Source organism: Mesocricetus auratus, unplaced genomic scaffold (assembly GCF_017639785.1).
Source record: "Mesocricetus auratus isolate SY011 unplaced genomic scaffold, BCM_Maur_2.0 Super-Scaffold_100043, whole genome shotgun sequence".
Lineage (NCBI taxonomy): Eukaryota > Metazoa > Chordata > Mammalia > Rodentia > Cricetidae > Mesocricetus > Mesocricetus auratus.
The window spans coordinates 5,244,420-5,265,879 of NW_024429220.1; the positions used below are offsets into that span (position 1 = coordinate 5,244,420).

The 21,460-nt window shown below is 46.6% G+C and overlaps 1 protein-coding gene across 8 annotated transcripts in view; it reads left to right on the top strand.

Annotated features, from left to right (window-relative positions):
* The window catches only part of Magi2 (membrane associated guanylate kinase, WW and PDZ domain containing 2), a 1,397,005-nt gene that overhangs the window by 1,336,541 nt on the left and 39,004 nt on the right, over positions 1-21,460 (top strand). For 6 of the 8 annotated variants that reach the window (XM_040735144.1, XM_040735143.1, XM_040735146.1 and 3 more), the window contains one exon: positions 8,845-8,983. In XM_040735144.1, the coding sequence (XP_040591078.1) occupies positions 8,845-8,983 (139 nt within the window). Of the gene's footprint in view, positions 1-8,844; positions 8,984-19,037; positions 19,127-21,460 lie in introns of all 8 variants that reach the window. The other 2 variants (XM_040735147.1, XM_040735148.1) reach the window with 1 other exon arrangement.

Genomic DNA, 21,460 nt, shown 5'->3' on the forward strand with positions numbered 1-21,460 from the left:
CGGCTGGCTCCTTCAGGGATTTGGCCGTGAAGCGCGAGGTCTGCCTCTCACGGAAAGCTGAAAACACTGTTGATTTCACTTGCATAACTTTTTACCTTCTTAAAACTGTAAGCATTAGAAGTGTTTGATGCCTCATTTTCACAGATGCTAAACTTTAGTTTTGCCCAACGTCAAGCAGGTACGTGTTCATTCAAGAAATATTCGTAAAGCTCTTGTCTCTTTCCAAGCATCTTTATCAGTAATGGCAAAACACTAAGGCACATCCTCCCTCAAAACCCCAGCCACGAGTGTTGAGAGTCTCATAGTCTCCTCCATCTCCCGCAAGCCCTCACCTCTCTTCAGTGTCTCCCTCTTCCAGCAGTGGGGACAGGACCAGTCTCTGCCCCTTTTATAAGCAGATTTTACTCTTCATTATTTTAAAGCAATGCAGTACAGGACTGCCAGGAGGTATAAAGACATAGTCTGACTTTCTAAGAGTTTATAGTTGAGAGGTGTCAGGAATAAAGCACATGGCCAACTCTAGAGGTTTTGATAGCCTGAGTGCTGTAAGAGAGGCAAGCCGCAACATATTGGGACCAGAGAGAAAGGAGGAGGAAGAACTGTCACTGCAAAGGCCAGTGATGGCTTCATGGAGAATCTAAGCAGAATCTGACGAATGGCCGTGATTAAAACGTGAGGTTCAGGGGCGGGGAAAAATAAGAGCAGGATAAATGTGAAAAGCCAAATAGAAAACCGGGGAAGAGATGGGCCAGACTGAACGCGAGAGGGCTGGAAACACGCTCTGACATTAGAGACTTTCAGGTTCGTAAGGAGCCTCATAGCACGGAGTCTGTTCAGAGACCATGGGGATGACAGCAGGTACTGGAAGAGGAGAGATGCAAAGCCAGAGTGGGCTGTATAACACGACAGTGGTGACTTCTTGGTAGACGTCCAAACAGAGGCCTGCGGACTGAGAGGAAAGAGAGGGGCCGTGAAAGCTGAGTGGAGGAAGGGAAGGGGTGCAGTATGACTGATGAAAGACCCAGAGACAGATATTGGGGTTCAAGCTTCAAGCTCAAGATCAGAGAAGCAAAGCAGCCCAGCAGCAGATCTTACCTCTACCCAGCCGAAATGGCCATCCTGTCTCCACGAATCCTCAGAGGGAGAAAGCTCTCAGTTCCTGCGTCCTCCTCCTCATACTCCTCTCTCCACCCAGCCATATCTTCCTGTCTCCACCCCCGCTAGTGCTGGGATGAAAGGGGGGTGATCCCAGGTGCTGAGATCACCTTTGTGTGAGCTGCTTCTTTTAGGACTGGATCAATTTTGTGTAGTCAGTGTGGCCTTGGAGTAGCAGATCCTGAGTCCTGGGATTAAAGGAGTGTGTTTGGCTTCTATAGCTAACTAGTGTGGCTGCTTTGCTATTTTGATCTCCAGTAGCTTAAATAAATCATAAACAATCTATCACCCAAAGGGGCTATTCTCACTCTCATTGAGGAAATGCCGAATGACTAGACACAACGGTAGCTCTGGAGTCCTAGGCGAACACCATTGATACTGCCGATTTCCCTTCAAAGGGCTTAAAGGGATGTCCATGGCTAGAATGAAATATTACGACACAGTAAAGTTCCCAAAACCACCTTTCCAACGCACATTGGGAAAAGTAAACACCATGCAACTCTGATGTGCTGCTCTTGGATTATTTCCTAATCCCCACATCTGTCTACCGCTTGTCATAGCCATTCTGTGGCTCATCCTACCCTGCACCAGCCACACCCCAATTGGTCCTCCCTGTACTCCAGCATCTCATCCACGCCTGTTCCTTTACGCCCCTGCCCCACGCAGTGTCCTTGAGGGAATGGCCGTGCTGGGTTACCCCAATGCTCCTGGCCTCCAGTGCATGTAAGAGTTGGCCACTGAGAAATACCAGCAGAAAGAGATTGCATACATTAGCTTTGTATTCGTGCTATAGTAAATGACCACAAATTTAGTGTCACAATGCAAGCTGACTGTCTCACAATTCTAGAGGTCAAAAGTCCAAATCTTTTCCCCGGGTTAAAAGGTAGACATCAAGTGTGGCAGCATTGGCTTCTCCAACAGGCTTCCAGGGAAATGCTGCCTTTTCCAGTGTCCCCAGACGTCTGCTTGCCTTGGCTTCCAGCCAGTTCCTCCATCCTCAGATCCGTCAGCTCAGCTTCTTCTCTCCTCCCCAGCCGCTACTTCTATCCTTTTATCTCTCTCAGATTTTGACTCTTGGGACTTCAGATATTCCAGGGTAACCCATCTCTCAAACTTTAAGGTTGGACTAGAGGTAAATCTCAGCTAGCTCAGTGGTGGAGCTCTTTTCTGGTATGTGTGATGCAAAGTTCAGTCCCTGATACAGAAAAAAATGGGGACTGAGGTGTCACTCAGTAGCAAAACACAAGGTCTCACATTTCATCCCTACCAATAGACAGGCAGACAGACAGACAGATAGATAGATGTTAGACAGACAGAATCGGCAATGTCCTTTTTCCATATAAAGTAACGTATTCACAGCTTCCAGGGATTCAGAAGTAGAAGCCAAGGGAATGGGAGGTAACAGGACTCTGTTTTCTCTACACCAACAGATGGCTGTTCTTCTTGTGTTTCTGCTTCCTGGGCAGCAGCTGGGCTTAGCAGAACTTCTCTCTGCAGCTCCAACTCCAAACAGGCAGCCTCTGTTCCACGGTTCTCGTTCTTGATTCCAGTAACTTCCATTTCCTCGGGCCTTTCAGGCTAGAGGTGGCAACAATGCCACTCTGCTCACACAATGGCGTCTCCACGGCCCTTTCCATTGTCTACCCATCCAAAGCTGTAAAATAACGCTGTCATCAAATTCTTCTCTAGACTGTAGCTGACCACTGTGTACGCCTACCCATCTTGATACACCACTCGCGTTCTAACCTACGCGGCTACCACGTCAGGTCTAGAACAGACACACCCACAGAGAGCCTGCATGCAAATACAATATGAAAGATGGTTAGCTCCAGCAAAGCAGGAGTTGTGATCACGGACCAACAGGTCACCCACTGCTCAAGGTCCGGCTGGTGATCAATCACTTCTGAAAGTGCGTATATCGGGTTAGGCAAGAATGAGGAATAATGCTCTCCTTTGCTTTCAGTTGCAGGCAGGGAAGGGAGATGACAGTCTACACACAATCCACAGTTAAAGTTCCCGCTGTGGTTCTTTTTGTTTGTTTTTCAATCAGCTAGGCAGACAGACGTCATGACCCAACGTAAGTGATTTCTGAGCAACAGTAGAAGCTCAGCTGGGCTGCCGATGAGAGCCTTCCATTCCTGCTCAGGCAAATGGTTTTGTGATATTACCCAGCCTCTACTTGCCTGAAGAGTGAAAGAGCATCTGAAAATGGAATGGGGCTGCTTGTGGTTTTCTCCTTTGTAGAAGCTATTTCTGCTTCAACAAGCTTGCCTTTAAACTCTCCGTCTTAACATTCACGCCTCTGCCACACTCGCGGTGAATTCTTTGTATTAACTCAGGATTTAAATTACCTGCCAAGCACTCAATGAGATTCTCTTCCTAAAGATTTCATCTGGAATCATAAAATCAAAATAGCATCCATGGCCTATAAGAATGCCTGCAAGGCAGTACTTAACAACCCAAGAAGAATCTTTTGCCTCTCAGAGATATTTCCACAGAAATAATATTTGCCCTGTTCCCTACTTAACACTCCATCAGTCAGCTGCCTCCCTACTAGGTTCATTGCGCAAAGTCTGTGTTCCTTTTCCCTCTTCAACCATGATGATGATGATGATGAAGAAATTCATTACCACAATTAGCAATACATTGTATTTATAGGTATGTGTCTTAGGATATAAGTTATGTGTGTATGCTGTGTGTTACTCAATCTGGGGCCAAGTAGGTGACATATACCATAAAATCAAGGTCAATCCTCATGTAAATCTTAATTAAATCCAGTTTAAGCAAAAAAAGAGCACAGAATTAAATGAAATATCTGAAAAATCCCTTCCTTCAGCCATCCATGCATCCTTTGTTAAACTATACTTAGGGACGTTCCCCTGTGGCTGGACTCATGCTGTTGGGAAGCTTACAACATTAAACAGGAAAAGGAAACTCTTCTAAAGAAATGTACAGGAGAGGGGCGCCCCAAGGCTGGTGGGATCCCACAAGCCCCTCTTGGAGGATCTGATAGCTGAGGTTGGTCTTGAGGGATAAGTAAGATGAACCTGTTTGAGATGAAGGGGAGCATCCAGGTAGACGAAAGAAACAGCATCTATGGAAGTGCAGAAAAGAGGAGTACTCTCCAGTCCTCAGAGAGCCAGGAAGAGACGGCCGCAAGCACGCATACAGGCAGGAAGAGCGCTTCAGAAGTAGGACACCGACCACAAGTAAGAGTTCTGGAGACTAAGGAGAGTTGTCAACAGTCTAACAAAACTGTGTACACGATTGGGGTCCAGAGTATCTGCCAGGGAAAATGAAAGCTTTGGTGGCAAGACCAAGCTGTCATTTAAAGGCTGACTGCTTCTATGGTCGGGATACTGAATTATCTGTAATTTCACAATTTTTTTCTATGTTTAAATTTAGAGTCTTAAAGAATTGAATGAGAAATTGAGGCTTTTGAGCAGACAGTGCTCCCTGAGTCTCTGCCAAGGGCAGTCTGCTAATTAGAACGTTCAGCCCAGCAACACTCTGTTGCAGATCAGTGCACTCAGTCAAAGGCTGACGTTTTCTTCGACTGTGACTGACTACATCTTTTTAATGGGTAAACATCAAATCATAAAAGCCCAGAAGATGTTGCCCTCAGAACGATACAGTGGCCTGATGCGTCTTAAAGCCACTGTGGTCCTTACCCCCATGCCCTCCTAGGCTGGTGAGCACTCAGGTGTCACCTTGATCAAGGTCATTTCGTGGTTTCTATTAGGGTAGGTTCTCTTGAGAGATATTAGAAAGTTTCTCTTTCAAATGGTTACTGTATCTAGAACATGATATAAAGACAAAAACTCAATTTTCAACAAATAAAATTCACAGCTTGAACTCTCAAACATTTATTTCCATTTCCAATTGGGTCCCAAATTTTCTGCATGGAAGAACCTGCCAACCTGATGGGCTCCTGTCCCATTGTGTAACAAGAACCAGGCTATGCGACAGGTAGCCATGTCCTATCTCATTTAAGAGGAATGAGGTGGTCAAAAAAACACTTGGGGGAGCCCTTGGAAAATATGTTCGCTGTAAATGGTTACTAACAGGGCTGGAGATGTGGTTGAGATTTCAGTGCCCTGTTATGCATTAGGCTTGGACTCTGCTTCTAGTACTTTGGAATAATAATATAAGAAGGATAATAGTAATAGTATGTGTATCAAAGGTCAATCATAAAAAGTGTCATTAAATGCAAAGGATCAGCCTGAACAGAAGGCTGGCTCAGAGCACTCTCTGCCCTTGCAGGGAAGCATTTTGGTTCCCAGAAGTCACGTGTTGGCTGGCAACCACCAGTTACCATAATTCCAGGGGTTCACCTGCCCTGTTCTGACCACCACAGACACCAGGCATGCATTTGGTGAACATACAGGAAAAACACTAACAGAGCTAAAACAAAAATAAACATTTTCAGAGTTTTAAAAATATATAAAAGTCACTATCAAGTAGGGATCAGTGTGTCTCTCCTTGCTCCAGTGGGTCACCTGTGGCCACCAGCATCCTCCGGTTTGCGTAGCCAGAGGTGATACCTGGAGCAATGAAGGCCCTAATTCTGACTTGTTTTCCCCTTTAGCACGTTACAATGTCTTTTGAGTGAGCTTCTCATCCTCCCCTTCTTCCTTCTAACTTACCTCTAAGAGTTTGTTATGAAAATCTCACCTGGTTTCCTACAAATACTATAGAAATTGTTACAATTTGGCTCAAGTTGCTTAAGGCAATATTTCCAGAAAACTTGAGGTGCATGCTGAGGTGTCCAAAGCTTATGTCTCTGTATCATGAGAATGAACACATTGGCTGTAACTGAAAAGCAGACCAAGCAGGAACAAATGACATTGAGTCAGTGGGGAAAACAGTCTGTAAGTGATGCGTGTGACAGTCACGACAGTCGTGAAAATAAGTTCTTGTTCAGTAGTAGTCAGATGAGAGCCATTAACTGATAGCAACCTCCTGCCAGCTGGTCGTGGTGGCCCACGCCTTTAATCCCACCACTCTCAGAGGCAGAGGCAGGCAGATCTCTATGAATTTGAAGCCAGCCTTGTCTACATAGAGAGTTCCATGCCATCCAAGGCTACGTAGTGAAACCTTGCCTCAAAAAACTGAACAAACAAATAAATAAATAAACTCTCTGAGCATGCAGATGGCCCTAAAGAGGTAGAATGAACCCTGCACTCAGTGTATTTCTTATAAAGACCATTGAGCCACACACTTTCTGTGTGACTTAGCAGTGCAAACATGCCCAGGGCTGGGTGTGGCTGTGCGTGCCTAGAATCCCAGCACTCTGGAGACTGAGGCTGGAGCATGAAGAGATAGGAACCAGCCTGAATGACACAGTGAGAGAGACACTATCTCAAAACCAAACTGTGTCGGTACAGAACTTAAAGTTTAACATGTGAATTGCTGATCACTTATGTTCTGAGACTAACCTTTACCTGCCTTGGCCTTCTAGTAGGAAGAGAAAAAAAAAAGAATTTACTCTACACAGCCTCAAGCAAGTGTGAGGATTTGGTGATAATTTTGTTAAAGAAAACTCCACCATGGTGTAGGACCTGAGGTATATTGGGGATGTGGGACAGAATAGGCTATGCAACAGGGAGACTCAACCTGCCTTGCCCCAAGACATAGTTTTGCTTAAAGATTGTTACTGCCCCAAGGGGACCACAGATAATAATATTTCATATTTCCTCAAAAGATACAAGGTCCCAGGCCACACATGGGTCCAAAATCCTCTGCCTAAATTAAGCCTTTTTCTCTGTATTTCCCTCTCCATGCCTCCTCCCTCCATCCCTCCTCCCCTCCTTCCTCCCCTCCATCCCTCTTCCCCTCTCTCCCTTCTTTCTGTCCCTCTTCCCCCACTCCTCATCCCTCCATCCCTTCTCCCCTCCTCCCTCCCCTCCATCCCTCCTCCCCTCCTCCCTCCCCTCCATCCCTCCTCCCCTCCTTTCCCTGCCTTTTTCCTTTTTCTTCTCCCCAGACCACCCAGCATAACTACAAGCAGAAGTTCTGCCCTAAGGAATTTTTCTCTAAATTTAGTAATATCTCAGTGTAGTCCAAGACTGTTGTTGCTCCCAATAAGGGAGGAATGAGGGGTCTGGAGAGAAATCTGGGTCCAGTGATATGCTCACTGCACAAGGAGCCCTATTTCAGATCCCCAGTGCCAATGTTGAAAGTTCAGGCACAGAAGTATGTCGTCCCAGTGCTGAAGAGATAGAGAAGGGAGGATTCCTTAGGTTTTGGCAGTCCAAAAGAAAAGTACAGAAGGTTAAAAAAAAAAGAGGAAAAGGACAAAATAAACAGTGACTTTCTAATGATGCCTACACACCCAATGGAGCCTTCCCCCCAAAACAGATTCCTAACCTGAAGGGAGGAGCCAAGGCCATGTCTCCACCTCAAGGTAGGATCTTTACAGTGTCTAACCTGGTGGATAATGAGACAGCCCTCAGCCCACCATCTCAACCTCCATCTTTCCACTGCACTCAGAGAAACATCTAACTCCCAGCTCACTCCCATCAGTTTACTCCCTGGTTAAAGTGAGTGCCCAATTGATGCCTTCTACACAAACCCCAAACTTCTGAGAGGTACCCTAAACTCAAACAGAATATTGTGGTCTGGCATATGATGACAATAACCTCTCATTTAGTCCTGTCTTCTGAGTTATCCTGTGTAATATGGATGCCACAGAAATGATGCCATCCACTTCCGCTGCCCCAACCCACACCTCTGGAGTCCACCAAGCACATGAAGGGAAATCCTTATTGTCATTATATTGTAAAGGGTCTGGACCTCTGGAATAATCCTCTTTAGACAGAGATGCCACCTCCTTGTTACATATGTTGGGGTTCTTACTGCAGTGCCCTGTTGCCATGGTGATAGCAACTATCTGCTCTGTCTGCCCGATCTACTTGACTGCAGTTCTTGGTTCTCTCTGCTTTATAGATATTAACTAGGATGAGATCTTCTTTGTTTAAGAAACCATCTACTATAAAGCTTTGCAAAGCAACTCGTTGTGTTTTCCCTGGCTAATTTGTCTTAAGTAACTTGCCCTGAAGTCCAATATATTTTAGTTCAAATGTCCATGACAATAACAGCCCTTGGGAGTTACAGGTTATGCTCATAGTTGAAGCTCTTTGTATACTAATGTGTATTCACAAAACTAAATGGGAACTGCCTAAGGAGCGGAGAGAACAGAGAGTCTCATTTTTAATTCAAGGGACAATGAGAGAGAACTCATCATCTACCTGGAGTAGCAGCTAACTGCTGTTTACCATGAAGGCAGTATTGCAACAGCACCCAGAGAAATTTAAATGATGCATAGCAAATATTCTCAGAGCAGCACAGAAACTAATCATCCCTTCCAATGTGCTAAACAGACACTGTGCAATGCCAAAGGCTGGTGAAGTGTTCAATGAAAAAGCCTTAGAATATTTACTTCTCAACTCACACAAAGCCGCCAGGATATTCTGAACTGTAGCATCAGGCCTATCTTCCCATGTTTTGAACGCCCAGCATTTTAACTGGGGCCTCCGATGAAGTCGGTCGGACTCAGGGTGCAGCCATGGGTGACCCTTTTCCAGGAGCCCCACAAGCAGCACAGGTGCTCCTTACAAGCGGGGTGATATCTGAACGGTCGGAAATGCACACCGCGTTTGCCTGACTTCGTTTTGCTCTGATTGGCAGGTGGGGGATCAGATCATCGAAATCAACGGGGAAAGCACGAGGGACATGACGCACGCCAGAGCAATAGAGCTCATCAAATCCGGAGGGCGGCGAGTGAGGCTGCTGCTGAAGCGGGGCACCGGCCAAGTCCCAGAGTATGGTGCGTCTCGCGCTCGCGTTCTCCTTCTTCCGCGTGCCACAAACGGGCAGCCTTTCTCTCCCTTTCTTACATACAACCGCATCCGTCCTCTACGGCTACCCGAAGAGGTACTTGCTGTCAGTAGATGGGAAGGCACACGTGTCCACTTAAGCCCCAGACGTATGTGTGCCAACTCTCTCTTTAGCTTGTGAAGCTAGGGGATGTTTAGAACGTGTGAGCTCACAGGGCATCTCTGAGTGTGCAGGGAGAGCCGACACCACTTGCACGTGGGAACCTTTGCAATTAGCGTGATAGTGCTCTGTTCATTTGAGTCTGCAGTAACTAACCAGGGTTTCTCTGAACTCACACATGCTTTAGACAATCCTATAGGATTTCTAAATTGGGCCAGGGAATGAGCCAGAGCCAGTCTTCAGGGTGTGAAATTTAAAATGCTAACTTCAGCTCATTCAATGGTGGCTGCATTTCCCTGGCATTTAGAGATTGTTCAAAAAAAAAAAGTCTTTCCTTAGCTGTTTTCGTATGCTTTTAAGAAAGGTTTTCCTTTATATATATATATATATATATATATATATATATATATATATAACAAGGCATTTAATTGGGAGCTTGCTTACGGTTTCGGAGGGTTAGTCCATGCCCCTCATGATGAGGGTAGGGGGCGTAGAGAGCATGGTAGTGCTCATGCCACCAGAGCACTGAGAGCTGCATCCTGACCTGAAAACAAAGAGAAAGCGCTCGCACATGCCCGGGTGGAGGAAGACTTTAAAGCACATTTTAAATCAGTTTGCTTTCAAGAGTCTTTGAAGTTGTTATTTCCCAGAAGCCTGTGGCCGGCATCACTGGCAGTGTAGACAGTATGGCTGACACAACCAATGAAAACCCTCACAACCCCAGCTGTCTTTAAAAGTATTTTCAGCACCTAGGGGCGGGGCTCAGTGTAACATGCCGGGCCCTGGACTCTATCCCTAAGAAACAAAATAGAAACATTTTCCAGGGAGCATCAGAGACAGACAGTGAGGAGCCACACGGATGTCAACAGGAGTTAACCGCAGGCCTCAGGGCTCCCTTCGCTTGCCACATCTATAAGAAGTGATCCACTTTCACCACCACCCGTTCCTACCGAAGAACTTCTAAACACCATCTTTCCCTTTCAAATGCTTCCTATATGCTACGTAAACAACCACTATCACCCCCTATTGGTAGGGCAGACTAGGGCTCTGAAGCACTCGGCTGAAATCTCGACATTCAAAGACCCTCACAGACACCTGTGTCCTCGAAGGTCCCTACATATGGAGCTAGAAGGCCCTCGTGATGAGAGAGAAAACATCTGGAAGTTTCTACAGGGTCTGTTCTGTGCCCAGGGAAATACTTTATTCCATGTTCCCTCCCTCAAAGCTCGGATGTAGTAAACTGTTTTTAAATACTGATGGCAGCAATAAGCATAGGCTTGGTAAATGACACCAACTGGAACTCCTAGAATAGAGTGACTTTGTATGTCCTAAAGCATCAACCGATTCCACAAGACCAAAGGGACCCGTGAAATTCCATGCTTGGCTATTTATTACCTAGTGAGGAATTTCAGAGTTACTACCACTCTTAATACCCTACCGAGTGGGTCTTCATAAAGTTGCTCTGTCCTGACCCATAGCCCTTGGCTTCTTGTTCCTTTTCAAATCACTGGACCACACTTTGAACATCCGCACACCAGCTGCTCGTCTACACTGAGAAGATAAAACAGCCCAGCCTCATACTGACCCAGGACACCTTGTCTACTCCAGGAAAATGTGAACACACAGCTTTGGAGCAAGACAAAACCACTGACCATATCAGCATTGTTTCATCCTCAGTATCATCCAAACAGAGTTGGCCCAGTTAAAGTCTCAAATTAACCAACACAGAGCAGCTTTAAATATACGGGCATACTTTCGAGGGTCTCCGCAGCGACATTATTAGCTATTGTAATATTACAGATCTCGCTTTGAATGTATGTTTTTCTAGGACATCTAGTTCTACTCGCCGATGATCTCTGCCCTTCCTAGCTGCGATTCTAAGATATAGACCTGGTAAAATTAGTTTAGAGATGATGAAACAAAGGAAAAACGTTACAGTGAGGGGATGTCTGTCAGGGAGATAGAAGAACAGACAGACATAACTAAGCAGACCTTAGCTCTTCAGGAGAATTTAAGCTGAACAATGAGCAATGGTCTGTGAGGGGTGAAGAAGACCGGGGGTCAATTCTGCATCTTGGATGACAATGCCATCAAATGGTTTTCTGGAATCTCATAATAACTAATGGCAGAGACTCACAGCTGAGTCTCGTGGGACACAGAGAATTCAGGCAGTTGCCGGGGGCATCAGCATATAGACTTCTTAGGCTCACAGTTGCTCTTCTACAAAGATTCACCCAGATTGTACCTTGCCCCAAGCAACAAAACTATAGCAGTGGACCCAGGGAATCCATTAGCAACTCAGTGCGTATGATTTTCACGGGGGCTAGTCATGCTGGCACCCCCTGCCTAGGACATTCAGAAATTCTAGACTCCTGGCAGGAAAGCAGATGTTTAGTATAGTCGAGTCATTTGTATCAGCCGTTTAAGGGAAGTGAGGCACGCTCAGCGTTCACAGAAGCTCATATTATCAGCAGAGGCGATGATTTGCAGCCACGTTCCCAGCAGAGACCACCCTCATGAGCAGGCGTTTCTGAACAGAGCGGTCCCTGACTTGCTGTGTTAACTCTGCTCCGCATCAAGAGCAGACCAAAGACAAGGCTACATTCGTGACTATGTGAATGATCTCAGTATACACTGTGTCCATGGTCAAGAAACAGTTCCTCCAGCATCAATATGAACAGTCTGCATCCAGAAACTGATATTTTTTTATTCAAGATAAACCAGAATGCATTTTAGTAAAATGCTCCCGAGAACAGGATAGGAGAACAGGATAGCGGCAATGAGTAACAACATAAGAAAATACTTGCATTGACCAAGAGATAGAATCAAGAATATAATCTACTTTGCTTAGCAATAGCCTAATCATGGGAAAGTGACATTTTTCTTGTCAAGTATTAATTTAAGCCTGTGTGCTTCCTTTGTCTGCCTTTCCAGATCCTAAACGTAGCACACTCCTTAGCAGATCATTACAGAGAGTTATCAAAGTCCAAAGGAGGCAAACTTAACCTCTCAGGGACCCTGGGGGCTTAGGCTGGCCTAGGAAGGAGGTAACAGAGAAAGAGAAGATTAGAGAACTGTGGGTGCCAGGTTTTAAGCCACCCGTGCCCTCTGCTGCTTACAGAACTAGGGATTGAGGGCAGCTTCAAAATGGAGCCCTTATCTAGACTTGGGGACTTGTCAAAGAAAAGTGGATCTCAGTCAGAGCTCTGAGTTCTTAGGTTGATCTGTGACAGAGAGATAAACGCGGGTACAATTGAAAAGGGAAAAAAAAAAGATATCGAGCTCAATCTGTCAGACCATTGATTAACCAAAATCGGTGTAACTCCGAGTGAGCTGAGGAAGGGAATAAACACACTGCAAATAAGCCAGCCATGATCACCATAAGACTGACGGCCAGGCCACCCCTCAGCCAAATCAGAGGCAGATACCGACAAGTGCCACCGCCACCGCACAGGTCATGGCTGAACACGCAGAGGGAGTTGGAAAGTTGAAGAAGTTGCTTTTACAGTCAAGTCCTTGAAAGAGAAACTCAGGAGCTAGGCACTTCAAGTGCAGCCCTCGGGGTAAGAATTTGTTGATTATAAACTGAGTGGAAAGTGTGAATGTCTGGTCCCTTGACAAGCCTCTCGAGCAGGCGCTGGCGGGGATGAAGCCGCTTCCCTCCACCCGCTGAGAAGGTGAACCCAAAGCAGGCAGGCAGCAGCTTGGGTAGCTGCTATTCAGATTAAACCTGAAGAGGTTAGGGGAGGGGAAGTAAGCATCCTGGCTGTAAAACTGCCCGGGAATAAATTATACAAATTAGCTCCCTGCTTTGAAATATAGATGCCCTTCATTAACAGTCAAGGCCTGGGTGCAAAGTCAACATACACTTAATTTGCAAACCAAAACAACCAGCTAGAGCCCAGGTCCATGTAAGTGTCCTTGGATTGGATTAAGAGGGAAGGAAGGAAGGAAGGAAGGAAGGAAGGAAGGAAGGAAGGAAGGAAGGAAGGAAGGACAAAATTACAGACTATTTCACACAAAAGTGGAGTGTTTCCCTCAAGTGTGTTTGCTGTTCCAAATGAAGCAAACACGCCCCTCAGCGTGGGTGGGCACGCTGCAGTACTCACTCTCCCAGAGAACAACAGGGCGGCTCTTGATGTGGAGAACACTGAAGTACTTCCAGATGCCAGCGGGAGACCTGGTGATCTGAGGAGGCCAAGCAGGAATGGAGCAGAATTCTCCCCCCCAGCACTCCCCAAGGTCCACATGAAGGGAAAGACAGCCAGTTATCTGAATAATACTTCTCCCTACACTCTCAACGTGAGTTGTGTCTTTAGAAGGTTTTGAGTCATTACATGCCTCAGTAGATGGAGTTGTGTGCATTCTATGGGTGTAATGAAACTGTTCTAAGGAGAGAAGAGTCTCCCCTTGAGCCGTAGCTGCCCCTGAAGAAATGAATACACTAAATAGTGGTTAAGTTAAAGTCTACCGCTAACTGGTAATTGCACTTACGATGACTTAAGACAGCCATATCAGAACACCCTGTGGGCAGAATTGGTCTTTAGTTGGGGCTCCTTTGCTCACTCTTCTTCATGACACACACTGACAGACATCCTAAGCACATCTTCTTACTCTTTTATTCAGTCATTTGCCCAGGATCCCTTTCACTCCCTAACCAAAGATGAACTCCAGGAAGTGTGTCTTTACCAAATATTGTAGGTGGGACAGATCCTGGAATTAGTGTCATTGATTGATGGTTAATTAATCACTCCTCGACTACTTCAAGATTTACTGAGCACCTACTGTATGCATGGTACTTTGTAGGCGCTGAGGTGAGCTTCAGGGCTGCCCTCAGGGAGCCGACAGCTGAACCATGAGGACACATGTAAAGGCTGTTTCTAGGAGAGTAGCAGCTGAAGAAAAGGCCCCTGAGAATCTGCTCTCAAGAAAGAATTAAAATAGGCTTATTAATTATTCATAGAATTTAATAAGCACTTCTAGAGCATTAGGCATTCTGGGAGAGCACTTGTCCTCTTTGGTCTGCTAAGCGTTTCCTTTGTAATAGTCCCGCTAATAACCCGCACTCTCTCTGAAGGAAGGTCTTGCCAAGTCTGGGTGAACTCCTCCCAGAGCTGATCTGAATTCTGAATTTCAAGAGTTGACCCATTACATTTGCTATTCATGGCTGTGTGGCTATCATTCGGGTCAGGAGCCCACAGAGCTGTCACCAGGTGCTGGAGTCCAGTGTGCCCATCTGCCCCTGATGAAGGGAAAGGGAGCCACCATAGCTTTCCCCTCCGGCCCCGCAGCGGGGCTGCTCATGGGAGCCACCAGGGGCTCAGTCCGGCCTTCTCACCGGGCAAAGGGTGGTTTGCCTCCGTAATAAATCCTGAAATCTCATTTCCTCTTCTGGCATCCACGGCTGAGCGCATCCTCCTTGTCCACGGGCACCTCCACAAATCACTCACGAACACCTTGTGCTGAGTAAGGGAAAATGGAGAAGCAGCTGAAAGGGCGTCACGCCGCAGCCTTGAGGCCATTGCTGGGATATACTGACACGCCAGTACCATCTGCAAGTCCCACTCGTCAGACTACATACACTGCAAAAAATAAGTCTACAAAAAAGTCCGTCTTCCCTAAGTCAGATCCATGCATTTGGAAGTGCCAGTGAGCCAGGGGGCATCTTTCTCAAGTGCCTTTGAGAAGAATCCCCACGGGTATCTTAGAAAAGCGGAGACCCCATCTGTCCAGCATCCACCCTGAAGAGCGCGCTCCAGGGTGCTGGCCTCCACGTAGAGCTGAGCCCATCGAGGAAGTCCAAGTGCAAACGTAGCTAGCTGAGTACACACTCCTAAATACTGGGAGATGCAGACCGGGCCTAGGAAGTCCCCAGCGCCAGACAAGGTTTCTTACATGGCAGGGACATTGGAGGCAGGACGTGGAAAACACAGGCAAGACCAAGATGGAGGTCTAAGATGTCCCGTGCTTGTTGATAGAAGGGAAAAGGTAACAAGAGTAATCAGAGGTCTGGTGGTCTGGTCTATATAGTCCCAGCTGCTCTGGAGGCTGAGACAGGAGAATCACCAGTTCAAGGCCCAGTAGGGCTATAAAAGCAAGCACAAGGCCAGCATGAGCATTTCGGGAGACCTTGTCTCAAAATGAAAAGTTAGGAAGAAAAGTCCAAGGTTCTAATGCTATAGGAGAGCACTTGCATAGCCTGTGTGAGGCCTTGGATTTACCCCTCAGCACCCCGGTTACCCCCACCACACACCACAACACACACACACACACACACACACACACACACACACACACACACACACGCCACTTGAGAGCAGTGATACAGCCTTTGAAATCCACAGTGCCTGTGTTTCCTCCCTTTCATACCTCATAAACCTTCTAGAAACTCTGAAGGAGTCCATTGGTCAATGTTTCTGACATCTGCTTTTGTGTGTCTCAATGCAAATGTAGATGTCAGAGGACAGCTTGTGGTGTGGGGTCAAACTCAGCTTGCTGGGCTTGGCACAAAGCTCCTTTACCCAGGAGCTCTCTCTCAAGTGTGTCCCAGCATATTCAGAGGTCTTCATGTTGGGGGGATTGCTGGATTTCTCTCTTCCAGCTCCACTGTGAAGGAGGAATCTGCATACATCACACTCTCTGGCCCACTTGGTCACTCCCTGTTCTTAGATTTAGCCATTGAAACTTAGATATGAAAGGGGACGAAGTTTTCCTCTCACTGTGTCTTCTGTCTCCTGCCTTCTTGTCAGTCAGTGTAGTCTCCATTCTGCTTGTGAGCCCTGGGACAACGGCTGGTAGCCTGAGATGGCTGATTACAAATGAGCTTCTGACCCCTAAGCTGCACGGGTCAAGAAGTTGATTGCACACACCAAAGCTGTTTGGACCCACTGTCTGGTCTCCTACTGCAGAAAAGGCTTTGCTCTGGGAATTTGCCAACCAAGCCCTGCTTTTGCCGTGCTCAAAGCAAAGTCAATCCCGAAGGACACATTCATGGTAGGTCCAGCCAGTGCACGGCCAGCAAACCCCAGACCTCCGAGCAGCTAGTTTCCCCAACCCAGAAACCCACCAGAGGCCATTTTGAAACCACAATACTGTGAGTCCTAGCCTCTGTGTATGGGTTTGTGTGTGGTGTTAAGCGTGTGTGTGGTGTGTTAAGTGTGTGTGTAAGAGAGAGAAGCATCTGTGCATGCACGTATGTATGTGATAAGCACACACGTGTGAGAGAGAGGTAAGCATGTTTGTGTGTGTAGGTACAGGTTTGAGGAGAGAATATCCAGTGTCCTGATTCATCTTACAGTCTCTCGTCTACTTCAATCTAGGCTGACTGCCCGCAAGCCCCCAAAATATTCCTGTCTCCACTCCCCACAGTGCTGGGGTTCCAGGAGCCACAGAGTCCTGTCCAGCTTTTCACCTGAGGGTCAGAATCCAAACAAGGGTCTTCAAGCTTGCAAAGCAAAGTGCTTAACTGCTGGTATCTCTCTCCAGCCCCTAGACTTAATCTTTTAATGTCTCACAAATCCCGGGCTGCTCTTGAACTCACTGTGTAGGCAAGAACAAGCTTGAACTTATGATCTTTCTGCCTCCACCTCCCAAATGCTGAGTTTACAAGTATGTACCACCACACCCAGTGTATGTAGTTTTGGGGATCGAATCCAGAGCTTTGTATGTTAGACAACTCCACCAACTGAGCTGCGACCCTAACCTGAAATCATGTTTCAGGTTCATTTAAGCACATAGACAACTAAAGAGAAAGGCACAGATATCTCCCATATAGTTCCTAACCCTGGACAGGCACAGCCTCCCTCACAGCGACACGGCCTGTCACAGTGGCCCTTTTGCTACCCATGATGAACCTATACATCACCACCACCCAAAGCCCATTGTTGGCATTAGAGTTCACCCTTAGTGCTCTATGCTCCCTGGGTTGACACAAATGCATGATGGCGTCTGCCCCGCCCTTCTGACCCCTGGAAACTGCTTCTCTGCCCTGCCCCATAAGGCTAGATGTTGCTCTTCACAAACCCTGCCTTCACCCTTGCTCTGATGCCTAAAGACTTCCTAAAGTTTCTTTTGAACTGAATTCCTTCAGTTGGGAGCAAAAATCATATAATGCCTTACTCTGGGCTTAAATTAAACGGTCTAATTGTAAGCAAATTCCTAAACTTTGAGAATCACATGGTTTTCGATGTGCTGCTTAGAGAGTAAAAGAATGAGTGCGACAAACACAAGCTCTCAACACTGGACAGCTAGTAACTGTTTCAGGGCTCGGGCCATGCTTAGCCGCGGTTGTGTTTGTAGAAAACCCCCACTCTTTGGGAGGACACTCTAACTCGAGGCGACACTGGGGCTAGCAGGGCAGTAGCTTTTCGAGCTACTATGAACCATGCACTACCGCTCCTACCTAGCACAGTGTGCAAAAGCTCTGCCAGCCTCTCCCTGCGGCCCCACTTCTGCCTTCACAGCAGCCCTGCCCCTGGCCACGCCTCCCCTGCCCCTGGCCACGCCTCCCCTGCTCTGGTCCTCTTGTGTCACCTCTGGGCCTGCAGTGTCCTAGCTAGCACGGATGTTTTCAAGCCGCGTAAAGGCCATGCTTGAAACTCAGCGAGAGCCTTGTCTGTGTGACACTGGGGCAGCTTGATCATTTCCACATGAAATTACTTGCTTCTTGGCAGGGCTAAATGGCAAACTCAATTAGTAAATCCTGAAACTTAATTTCCACTTATGGCATTCACTGTCAGGCACTGGCTTCCTGACCACGGAGAGGTTCTTCTCTGTACTTAGCGCACTGTGGTAGGTGGGTCTCCCGCTGCCCTCTTTCTTCTTCCATGAGCACAGCACTCTAGACAAAACACCCCATCACATCGTCTGAAACCAGTGTGGAGTCCTGGCTCATTCTGTGCAGGCAAGCCGGATCCCACGTAGGGAGCAAACCGAGTGTGTGCGGGCAATGTCACGAGGGGACTCTGCAACGTGACAGCAACACGACTGAGTTCCACGGATTAAGCTCTTTGGATAATGTCACCCTCTTCGTGAGTTCACACCCATCTCTCGCAGTGTCAGCAGAGAGCACAGTAGCAGGCATGGTAGGGCCTCTCCTGGCCACTTGGACCTTGGGGGTTATTGACTTGCATATTCCAGAATTTCTCGTGTCTGTGACTGTGTAGATAGGACTAGGGCCCATCACCTGCGTACGGACATAGACCAAGAGGCTGTCGGTTCGTCCATGGCATCCTAAAGATTGGCTCCAGAGCACAGCCATAGCCCTGAGCAGCAAGGAGGAAATACAAGATGCTGCTGCGATGTTTTTTCTGCTTTACATTTTCTTTCTGGAAAACAATTACATCCAGCAAGTCAGCTGTGAACTTTGAATATACATAGGCAGAGTGTTATAGGTGAGAACTATAAGAACTGATGCGAACATTAGAGAAACTTAAAATGTGAACACGGGAACTCCGAGTCTGCAGCTTAGACTCTCTTACAATTTAGAAACAATTGCTATGACTGATTCTCAAATGACAGCTACTATCACTGAGACACCCATTATTATGAGAAAAAAATTGTAAGGTTTCTGGCATTGCCAGCTCAAATTTTATTCGTATTTGTGCCTCCCTAAAAGCACCTCAGGATGCCCTCGATATTTTGAGAAATATAACGAAGAGTCTACTTTTGAAATATACATATATCTCTGTCTTTCACTGATTTCACTTGCTGCATGCCTGATAGGGTTCGTTTTACTTAAAGTTTTTATTCTTACTACCTAGATAATTTTTATTCAACTGCTCTAAACATACTAAGCAATCTTGACTCTAACAGTAATAATGTCTTTGTCACTGGTTCTGTTAATTCTAATGATTGGTCCTAGGCTGTTCCTCCCCTCCCTTTAGGAATGGTACCTTCCAGTCTCTCCATGTGCATGAAAAGTGACAAGCATGGGTCCCCATATTTCTACTTATTGGGCCACCCTAAAGACACGGTTTGTAAAATCTGCATGAATATTATCTTTCTCTAATGATCCTTGGTTTGCATATGTATTTTAACTGATGTATAATGCATTCTTTCATAGTAGCTTGTCTAATTGCTGCTAGAATTCTAGTGAACATTTGTAATTGAGACCTTGTAGGTAAGAAGGCTACAATTAAGGGTTCATGAGAGTCAGAGATGCATGGCATTCTAGGGGGACCAGTCTAGTATGCCCCTCATAGGAAGAAATGCATGCAGGGTTTTCAAAAGAGCCTGTGCCAGCTGAGTTCTGCCCCATAGACACTTGGGCCTCCCGGATACCTATTTAGACTTCTTAAACCAAATGCATAAATGCAACCCTTTCTATACTAGATAGAATGTGCCACTTAGAAGACCCTCAGACCTTAAGGATTCTGAATTCCACCAGGCATCATGGGTATTTCCCAGCCTGCTTTGTGGCAGTTAGCACCAGCCAGATATTCAGAACTTTTTTCCTCCATACTCTCTGATGAGCCATGTTTAGTAGGAAATGTTTTTCTTAAAAAACCCTACTTGTGAACCAGTCACAAGATTGCATCCAGACAGTATTCTAGTTCCTAAACAAATATTCTCAAGTCTAACACTTGGTAAAAATTCTTAATGAAAGAAAAGGTATGCTCCACAGAAATAAACAAGATGTAAGTAGCAGCCTTGTGACTTGGGGTGGGGGCACAAATGCTTGCCTAGAGCAGTCTTCATGCCCACTGGCACACGTTCTACAGGGCTGTGGCCACCACCTCACTCTGATTGGACTGGGACTTTGAAATGTCGGTTTGACTTGTTAGCAGCAACTAAAGCTCCCACTCACTCCCCACGGTTGGCCATGTAGGTATGACCCACATGAATTACGTCTCAACGCTGGTTTGACTCTGCCCTGTTCACACTGCTGCAGCCTTGGCTAAGCATCTCACCACCATATTCTTTGAAGCTAGTTCTCTGACTTTTTTCTGAAACATACTTCCTGATTCTTAACGATCTTGCTAATTACCATCCAGGAATGATTTAGATTTAACAAGGAAGATGATGACATTCGCTAATTATGTTATTGGCCTGCTAGTTATTTATACTGATAGAAATATCTACACACACACACATGTATGTATATACCCTGCCACAGTCATTCTTGAAGATGTCTACCAAAAAAGGGGAAAAAGTTTTAAATGTGTCACCACTGTGAAGAGTCAGGGAAACCAAAGTTAAGGCAGGAGTGTTCAACGTAATAGGGTCATGAGGCTGTCACTGGGGACACCTAGCCCAGGAGCCAGCAGCTGAGCCTCTGTCAGGACAAAGGAGGGGCCTGTGCCACCTCGCTCAAGCTCCTAAGAGAAAGACAGGGCTATGGAGAGAGTGACTGGACGTTGCCCTGGATTCTAGCCCTGTGGGCTCAGTTTGACGCCTCGGCTCTAGGAAGCACCTCCTACATTCAAGGTGATTTAAGGCATAGAGAATGGAATTGAAGGTGATGTGGTCTACACACACATAACTAATCTTCATGACTCTTCATGTGACGCACATTTAAAAAATGGTAGCCTCATCATGATCTAAGGGCTTTCTGACTTCTGATGCTGAGTGGTCACCCACAGACACTTGCACTAGACCCAGGAGAAGAGTTGGTGGATTTGACAAAACTGGCCTCAAATGCTGAAAACTAATATCGGCGATCATTATTATCAAAATCCACGGCAGGCCAGTAACCCCAGCTACTTAGGAGGCTAAGGCAGAAGAGTCACAAGTTCAAGGCTTTCCTGGGCTACACACAGAGTGAGTTCATGTCCAGCCTGGGAAACTTAGGGATATGCTTAAGCATATGCCTAGTATTGTGAAGCTCTGGTCTAAATCCCCAGTGATAAGAAAAGAAAAATGAGGAGTTGTGTACAGTCAAGCTAGTGGGGACTTGGCTGTGTACGCTCCACAATGTGAAGTCTTCAATGCTAAACTCAAGTGGCTAAGGCAAGTGAGGGGGCAGTGTTCCTTCCCCCTTGCTTTCTGAAGTCTAAGAGGCAGGAAAAGGATGTTGAAGACGGGGAGGAGGCTCTTAGTGGCTGCTGAGAGAGTTGCCTGCATGACTCTAGAGGAAAAACTAGTTGTTCTCAAAGTGCAGAGAAAAGAGACCAAGGAGTGCTCGGCCACAAATGGGACATCTCATCTCACCCTCCCTAGGGCTCGGGGATGGGGCTGGCACAGAGCAGGGAAGGACTGGCTGGCTGCACAGTATCACAGCAGTTGACATTCCAGCATGGAATGGGAAGGGACTTGTGAGCCCCCACCTGAGCAGCTGTGGACAGCTGATGGTTTCTGGGGGGTAGGG